The 9,197-nt window shown below is 45.5% G+C and overlaps 1 protein-coding gene across 1 annotated transcript; it reads right to left on the bottom strand.

The window, feature by feature from the left end:
- Positions 1–310: 310 nt before the first annotated feature.
- On the bottom strand, positions 311–6,500 carry EMH_0019090 (uncharacterized protein; the record flags this gene model as incomplete). Its single annotated transcript, XM_013501285.1, has 8 exons — positions 311–1,255; positions 3,013–3,159; positions 3,350–3,760; positions 4,337–4,480; positions 4,801–4,932; positions 5,141–5,440; positions 5,955–6,098; positions 6,444–6,500. The coding sequence occupies 8 exons, from the start codon at positions 6,498–6,500 to the stop codon at positions 311–313; spliced, it is 2,280 nt and encodes a 759-aa protein (XP_013356739.1).
- Between the last annotated feature and the right edge of the window lie 2,697 nt (positions 6,501–9,197).

Genomic DNA, 9,197 nt, shown 5'->3' with positions numbered 1-9,197 from the left:
AAAAAAAAAAAAAAACACACACACACACACACACACACACACACAGAAAAAATGCATGCATGCATGCATGCATGCAGCTGCATGCAAAAAAGCAACAGAAACAACACCAGCTGCAGCAGCAGCAGCAACACAAACAGCAACTGTCTGTATTTATTTTTTTATATTATATTATATTATATTATATTATATTATATTATATTATATTATATTATATTATATTATATTATAAAATATTATATAATATTATATAATATTATATAATATTATATAATATAAAAAAAAAAAAAAAACAAAAAAAAAGTAAAAATTTTTATAAACTCACATCCTGTCTATTTCTTTCTGTGTCTTCATCGGTATCCTCTCCCTCGCTGCTGCTGCTGCTGCTGCTGCTGCAGTTTATGTCATTTTGCTGCTCAGATGTAAGCAGCCGCAGCAGCTTTTCGTCTCTCTCTGTCTCTATCTCCATTGCCCCTCTCCCCCGGGGGCCCCCCCGGGGGCCCCCCCTCACCTGCTGCACTATCTGCTTCGCCCGCAGCAGCCGCAGAGCAGCAAAGTCTGCGTCTGTGAGGAGACGCTCACCGCCACACGGCACTGCTGCTGCTGCTGCTGCTGCTGCTGCTGCTGCTGCTGCTGCTGGTGGTTCTGATGATGGTGCTGCTGCTGCTGCTGCTGCTGCTGCTGGTTCTGATGATGGTGCTGTTGCTGCTGCTGCTGCTGGTTCTGGTGATGCTGCTGCTGCAGCGGTGTCTCCTGCTGCAGTCTCCTGCTGCAGTTGGTTTTTCCTTTCTTTGTCTCCATCTGTCTCCTTTTCTTTATTTATTTTCTTTTCCTTCTTGCTCTCTGTTGCTTTCTCATCTGTCTCCTTTTTAGCTGTCTCCTTTCTTGTTTTTTTTTGTGTCTCTTTGTCTCCTTCTGTCTCTTCTTCTGCTTCGTCATCTGTCTCCTCTGTCTCCTCCTCCTCGCTGCTGTCTCCTTCTGTCTCCTCTTCTGTCTCCTCCTCTGTCTCCCCTTCTGTCTCTAATTCTATCTCTCCCTCTGTCTCTCCCTCTGTCTCTCCCTCTGTCTCTCCCTCTGTCTCCTCTTCTGTGTCTCCTTCTGTCTCTTCTCCTGTCTCCTCCCCGCTGTCTCCGTCTGCTGCTGCAACTCCGAGGGTTTGCTGCAGCTGCTCCTTTGTTTGCTTTTTTAAGGCTTCTAGCTGCGGCAGCAGCTGCAGCGTGGAGGAGACAGTTGAGGCCCCAAAGACAGGAGGAGACACCTGTACACCCCACAAAACCAAAGACAAGCAACTGTCTCCTTTGTCTCCTTTCTTGTCTCCTTTTGCTTCTCTGCTGCATCGCTTGCCTCCTTTCTGTCTCCTTTTCCTCCAGTGTCTCCTTCTTGCTGCTAAAAGGAGACAGTCGCTAGCAGACAGCAGCAGATGTTCTTGCTGCTGCTGCTGCTGCTGCTGTTGCTGCTGTTGCTGCTGTTGCTGTTTCTTATACAAGAGACAGAAAGGAGACAGAAAACCAAGAAGAGAGAAAAAAAAGAAAGAAGAGATATAAATACAAATGCAGCAACAAGTATGCAGAGCAACGAACCACGGAGACACCCAAAAAAGGAGACAATAAAAAAAAGAGACACCGACAGCCAAAAAAGGAGAAAACAAAGAAGCAGAGAAAACCAGAAAGAAAAAAAAAGGAGACAAAAAACAAAGACAGAGAGAAAGACACCACAACCCTAAGCAGAGATTAAAAAAAAAAAAAAGAGACATCAAAAAAAAAAAAAAAAAAAAAAAAAAAAAAAAAAAAAAAAAAAAAAAAAAAAAAAAAAAAAAACTTACATTGTCTCTTTGTATTTGTATAGCTGCTTCTTTGCCTAAGAAGGCCCTGGGTAGGAGTGTGGGGTGTATCTCTCTGTAGAGGTTGAGGAGACCCCGAGCAGCAGCGGAGACGCTTTTGCTGCGTTTATGTTTTGTATACTGCAGCAAGTCCCCCAGCAGCTCAGATGTCATACATAAAGGGTTACGGCTGCATATCTCCGTTATCTAACACGCAACACAAACCCTAAACCCTAAACCCTAAACCCTAAACCCTAGATATTTTATGGTATACACAAGGAAAAACCCATACAAGTGCAACCTAAGGGAGATTCTTACAGGATTAGGGGCTAGGGTCTAGGGTTTACGGCGTGTTGAGGGTTTAGGGTTTAGGGTTTGAGGTGTATAGAGGGTTTAGGGTTTAGGGTCTATTGTGTGTCGAGGGTTTAGGGTTTAGAGTTGAGGATAAGTTAAGGGTGTAAGATCTAGCATAGTATTTGTCTGCGTGCGTATGTGTTTAGCTTTCACAAAGCCCAGGGTTTAGGGTTTAGGGTTTAGGGTTTAGGGTTTAGGGTTTCGGGCGTTGATGCCGAGTGTAATAGCTTTTACAACTCCCAGGGTTTAGGGTTTAGGGTTTAGGGTTTAGGGTTTACTGCGTTGATGCCTAGAGTAATAACATCTTCTGTTTGTGTATCATTGACGAAGTTGTTTGCGAGGGTTTTGATTAAGGGTTTTATTTCTTGCGGGGGGACAGCTGCATGCACTGCGTTTGTGGTGATGGCTAGGAGAGAAGGAGACAGTCTCTGTGTTGGTTTTATATATCTTTCTATATAAATATAAAAATTAAATAAATAAAGTTTATGGTGAGATATCAAACGAGATAATAAATTCATAAACACCACACGAGTACTGAAACTCTCTCGTTGCTGACGAATACGAGCTGTATACACACACACAAACCCTAAACCCTAAACCCTAAACCCTAAACCCTAAACCCTAAACACTCACTCTGGCAAAAGGGCTAGTCGATGAAACAGGAACAAACACAAAGCACAAACCCTAAACCCTAAACCCTAAACCCTAATTTGAGAGAGGCTCGCAATGCTCGTTAACCCCTACCCAGGCACCTCCCGCGTAAACCCTAAACCCTAAACCCTAAACCCTAGACCCTAGACCATGCGCTGGAAACCCTAAACCCTACACCCTAAACCCTAAACCCTCGAGAAAGTACCGAAGAGTTTCTCTGCTAGTGCATGGGCGTCGTAGATATGATCCAGGATAGCAGCAGATGCAGTGACACCCCAGTGGTTCTGCTGCGCCTCTAGCCGCTGCTGCTTTCTCACCAAACGCTTCTGCATGCGTTGCTGCAGCAGCAAACATAAACCCTAAACCCTAAACCCTAAACCCTAAACCCTAAACACTTGGTATTTATTACAACAAACCAATCCACATAGAAAAAGAAGCAGAAAGAAAGAAAAAAAAAACACAGATATACACACACACACACACAGAAACACAACAGCTGACATAAACCCCAAACCCTAAACCCTAAACCCTAAGCGGCACAGCAGGACTAATAGCGATCGATATTGGGAGCAAGAGAAAGCAAAGAAGGAGACAGAAAAGGAGACGCAGAGACAGGAGACAAAAGGAGACACTCTCTGTCTCCTCAGCTGCAAAAAATATAGATAACAAGGCGTTGCTGCTGCTGCTGCTGCTGCTCTGCTGCTGCTGCTGCTGCTCTGCTGCTGCTGCTGCAGCAGCAACGGTCTCTTCCAGAGGAGGCTGTTTCGTGTTGGGGTGTATATTGACCTTTTGTTTTTTTAGTTTTCTCTTTGCTGCTAGCGTTTTCTTTGAGTGTATAGCGCTCTGCTGCTGCAGTTCTGCTGCTGCTGCAGCAGCAACTGCTTCCTCGTCTTCTTCTTCATCAGCTTGGATCGAGTGGCTCGCCTGCACTGCAGCAGCCTGTACAGCACCAACAGACACAAGACAGCAGCAGCTAGCTGGCTAGCTAGCTGGCTAGCTAGCTGGCTCGCTAGCTGGCTAGCTAGCTGGCTAGCTAGCTAGCTAGCTGATATAACTAGCTAGGACATCTAGGCACGCAGCTAGCAAGTAGCTAGCAGCTAGCCACCAGCATTCAACCAGTTAGCTACAAGCTAGCTACCAGCATTCTGTCAGCTAGCTACCAGCTAGCTGTCGGCTAGCTACCAGCATTATGTCAGCTAGCTATCAGCTAGCTGTCAGCTAGCTATCAGCTGGATATCAGCTAGCTCTCAGCTAGCTACCAGCTAGCTCTCAGCTAGCTACCAGCTAGCTCTCAGCTAGCTACCAGCTAGCTACCAGCTAGCTACCAGCTAGCTACCAGCTAGCTACCAGCTAGCTACCAGCTAGCTACCAGCTAGCTACCAGCTAGCTCTCAGCTAGCTACCAGCTAGCTATCAGCTAGCTCTCAGCTAGCTACCAGCTAGCTACCAGCTAGCTCTCAGCTAGCTACCAGCTAGCTCTGAGCTAGCTGTGAGCTAGCTATATCTAAACCCGTACCTGTATCTCTCCGAGTAAGAAGAGAGCGGCGCTGAGCGCGAGTCTGGCGTCTGCTGCTAGAGTGACAGCAGCAACAGCATTTACAATTTTTGCTGCTGCTGCTGCGTTTTTGTTTAACCCTTTTGAGCTGAGGTGTCTGTACACCTGAAATAAACAACAAAGAGAGAGACGAGCTGGCAGAGGAGAAGAACCACTCCTTAGTAAAGTAAATAAATGAGTTAATAAACAACTCCGAGACTGCATACATACCACACACACAAACCCTAAACCCTAAACCCTCATAAACCCTAAACCCTTATAAACCCTAAAATACAAAGATACTGCGAATGCTGTAAACCCTCAAACGCACAGCATCCTTCAGCACCCCTAAACCCTTAAACCCTAAACCCTAATAAACCCTAATAAACCCTAAACCCTTATAAACCCTTATAAACCCTAAACCCTAATAAACCCTAAACCCTGACTTGGTTGTTTGTGGTGGCTGCGAAAACCCTCGATACATCTTTTACTACGAAAGTCATCAGCCGCTGCCGCACAAATTTATCCCGCAGAGACAGCAGAGACAGGGCCTGCTGCAGCAGCTCCTCGCAGCTCAGCTGCAACCAACACAACAAACCCTAAACCCTAAACCCTAAACCCTAGGAAACCCTAAACCCTAGTAAACCCTAAACCCTCATAAACCCTAAGCCTTGTTTCGCCTGTGAAACACCCCAACACAACCCTCTTTACTCGCATCTACTACCCTCAAACAAAACAAAAATTCAGGGTTTAGGGTTTAGGGTTTAGGGTTTAGGGTTTGAGGACCATCTTCTTGCTTCTTAGAAGCAGCAACCCGTTCAGCAGCGCATGTCTCGTGGTGGGGTGGAGGTCTGTCTGCATCAGCATCTCTTTTATTGTCTCTTTCAGCTGGGTACAGGGTGAGGGGCCCCCTGGGGGCCCCCCAGGGGGGCCCCCCATGGGGCCCCCCAGTGGGCCCCCAGGGGCCCCCTCCTGGCCAGGAAAGGTATCTGGGGCAAACGCATCGAAGACGGGGGCCCCCTTGGGGGCCTCGGGGGCCCCCGAGGCCCAGGCATCATCAACTGCAGCACTGTAGCAAGGAGCTGTCTGCAGCAGCAGCAGCAGCAGCAGCAACAGCAGTAGCAGCAGCAGCAGCAGTAGCAGCAGCAGCAGCAGCAGCAGCAGCAGAGGCGGAAGCAGCAGATCCATTGTAAAGGGTTTGGAGGTGTGAGTAGGGTCTGATGGTGTATCTAGGGTTTAGGGTTTACGTGTGCTATGAACTTGGCTAGGGTTTGTAGCTTCCCCGTTCTAGTTATTTTTTAGGGTTTAGGGTTTAGGGTTTAGGGATTAGGGTTCACGTGAGCAAGGGACATAGCTAGGGTTTGTAGTTTCCTTTTTCTTTTTACTAGGGTTTAGGGTTTAGGGTTTAGGGTTTAGGGTTTACGTGAGCAAGGAACATGGCTAGGGTTTGTAGTTTTCTGGTGGGTCTGTAGGGAGTTATATTTAGGGTTTAGGGTTTACACGTGCTACGAGCACGGCTAGGGTCTGTAATTTCTTTTTTCTTTTTATTAGGGTTGAGGGTTTAGGGTTTAGGGTTTAGGGTTTAGGGTTTAGGGTTTACGTGAGCAAGGAACATGGCGAGGGTTTGTAGTTTTCTGGTGGGTCTGTAGGGTTGTTCTTTGAGGGCTGCGATCAAACCCTCGAAGTTCATCAGCTGCAACTTAAACTCTTCTTTGTATGCTTCTGGGTCTCTTTTTATTTTGTTCTGTACACAAACCCTAAACCCTAAACCCTAAACCCTAAACCCTAAACCCTAAACCCTAGAAATGATGCAAACCCTAAACCCTGAGATGTGGATAAGGCTCAAACCACAATATATAAATATTAAGGGTTTAGGATGAAGGCAAACAATACACCCAAATATAAACCCTAAACCCTAATACCCTATATATCAACAATATATATATATATANGGCAAACAATACACCCAAATATAAACCCTAAACCCTAATACCCTATATATCAACAATATATATATATATACAACAACACAAAACCCTAAACCCTAAACCCTAAACCCTAAACCCTAAACCCTAGAAAAAAGGGTTACCTGCAGCAACGCCAAAGAGATGACGGACTCATCCTGCTCCTCGTTAAGGCTCCCCATCTTGTCTAGAAGATTCTCACCGCTAAACCCTAAACCCTAAACCCTAAACCCTAAACCCTAAACCCTAAACCCTAGCAGTTGGGTTAGGAGCGGCCAGGTCGCCGCCTCCTCCCTGTTTCTGAGGTGTATGTACACCTCAGTTTTCTCTTTTTTATTTTTTTTTTTTTGTTGCTGCTATGGTGAAGGAAAGAGGGGAGAAGGCCGGGGGCGGGGGCCCCACAGCTGCAGGCCCGCAAAACCCTAAACCCTAAACCCTAAACCCTAAACCCTAAACCCTAGAGCCGCCAGGAGATCTAGAGCTAGAGACAATATTTAGGTGTAAATACAAAAAATAAATTAATTTATTTTTTTCGGTTAGATAGAGGAGACAAAGAAATACAGAAAGGTTAGGGTTGGGGCCCCTATGCAGCAGGCAGAGACAGAAGACCCTCAGATTAGGGTTTAGGGTTTAGGGTTTAGGGTTTAGGGTTTAGTTGTTATCCCTTGACACTTGAACTTTTCTGTATTGTTTTGAGTATTTTTAGGGTCTTCGTCTCCTCTATTCCTAAACCCTAAACCCTAAACCCTGGATTCTATGCTGAGGGCCCCAATCACTAAACCCTAAACCCTAAACCCTAAACCCTAAACCCTCTAACATCATCATTGAAATATTATGTGACGTTTGTACCTGTTCCTGTGCCTCCAACAACAAAACCCTAACCCCCAACCCCTAAACCCTAAACCCTAAACCCTAGACCCTAAACCCTAAACCCTAAACCCTAAACCCTCACGATGGAGGCGGAGGAGATATCTCTAGGGTTTATGGAGGAGGAGAGAAGAACCCCTCGGTGGTTTTTTCCTTCTAAGGTTGGGGGTTTGCCTCACTTTCATTTGCTGCCGCCGCCTGCTGACTTGTTCTGCGGTGTATGTACACCTCAGGTCCCCCTGTCTCTGCTCGTACAGGTGAGGGTTTAGGGTTTAGGGTTTAGGGTTTAGGGTTTTGGGGGGTTGGGGTTTGGGGGTTGAGGGTTAGGGATCTGATTTTGCTGCTGCAGCAGGTGATTCTACTGTTGCTGTTGCTGCTGCTGCTGCTCCTGTTGCAGCAGCAGCTGCTGCTGCTGCTAGCAGGAGAGCTGCTGCATTCCCTGCTGCTGCTGCTCCTATAGCTGCTGCAGCAGCAGCAGCAGTTTGCTGCTACGGTTGCTGTTGCTGCAGCAACCGCAGCACATCAACAAAAAGAAGTGCTGCGCTGCTGCTTCTGCTGCTGCTGCTGCTTCTGTTTCTCCTGCTGCTGCTACCATAACTGCTGCTGCTGCTCCTCCTACTACCTTTTCTCATATCTGCTGCTGCTGCTGCTGCTGCTGTGTTGCTTGTGCTGCTGCAGCTGTATGCACCTGTTGAGGACGGCCCGCCTGAATCGTTTCATCGTTGTCTTTATATATTTTGTTGTTTTGCTTGTGGTTTATATTTTCGTGGGGTGTCTGTACACCTCAGCAGAGACAACGAAGAATACCCCAGCTGTGCTGTCTCCACTTTCTTTTCTTCGAAAAAAGAATTCTGGTCTCTCTGGCAGCAGCAGCAGCAGCAGCAGCAGCAGCAGCAGCAGCTGCAGCAGCAGCAGCAGCAGCTGCTGCTGCAGCAGCGTGGACAGAAGGACAGAGAAGGGGAGGATAGAGGCAGCAGCAAATGCACGTATAGCGAGCAGCGGGCCTGCAGCAGCAGCTGCTGCGAGAAGAACGTAGACTTGAGGTGCTGCTGCTGCAGCAGCAGCAGGAGACAGCAGCAGCAGCAGCAGCAGCAGCAGCAGAAGAGGAAGAGGAGACAGACACCCCGGCGGTGCAGGATATAGATGAAATAGAATTTGAGAGAGAAGACACAGAGACAGACCAAAGGGGACTCCTCATGCTTGATGCTGCTCATATACAACGTAAACCCTAAACCCTAAACCCTAAACCCGTCGTTACATATATTCTGGAGCCCGTTTGTATGTGAATATGTTTCTTTCTCTTTCAATATTTTTAGGGTTTAGGGTTTAGGGTTTAGGGTTTAGGGTTTAGGGTTTGTTGTGTGCAGGGTTTCGTGTATTGCATGCTCGTTGTTTAAAAAGAGTAAAATTTGGGTCTGTGTTTGTCTCCTTGCCTGAGTTTCCTCTTGCTGCGGAGACAGAAGAATTGGGGTGTATAGGCAGCTCTGAAAAGGAGACACTTGATGCTGCTCTTAGTAGATTAGGTATAGACCAAGAAAATAAAAATAAAAATAAAAATAAATATAAAAATAAAAATAAAAAAACATTTGAGCATGAAGAAGAACTCTTTAGGAGATACCAAGAAACCATCAAGGAGACACCTGGTCAGTACTGCTGCTGTTGTTGCTGTTGCTGCTGTTGCTGCTGTTGCTGCTGCTGCTGCTGCTGCTGCAGTTGCTGCTGTGGCTGATGGTGTTCAGTGTTCTGTCGGTGTTCTATTTGTTTATTTATCATGTATTTATTTATACATTTATTTATTCATTTATATATTTATATATTTATATATTTATTTACTTATTTATATATTTATATGTTTATTTATCTATTTATATATCTATATATTTGTATCCATTTTTATATATATTCTTTTGTTCTATATTTGTCTATTTGTATGTCTATTTCTACATTTATATATTTGTACATATGTATATATATATATATATATATATATATATATATATATATATATATAT

Source organism: Eimeria mitis, genomic scaffold (genome assembly GCF_000499745.2).
Source record: "Eimeria mitis Houghton genomic scaffold, Emh_scaff662, whole genome shotgun sequence".
Taxonomy (NCBI): Eukaryota; Apicomplexa; class Conoidasida; order Eucoccidiorida; family Eimeriidae; genus Eimeria; species Eimeria mitis.
Note: the sequence above shows the minus strand (reverse complement) of the source record. Positions and strands in the feature narration are given on the sequence as shown.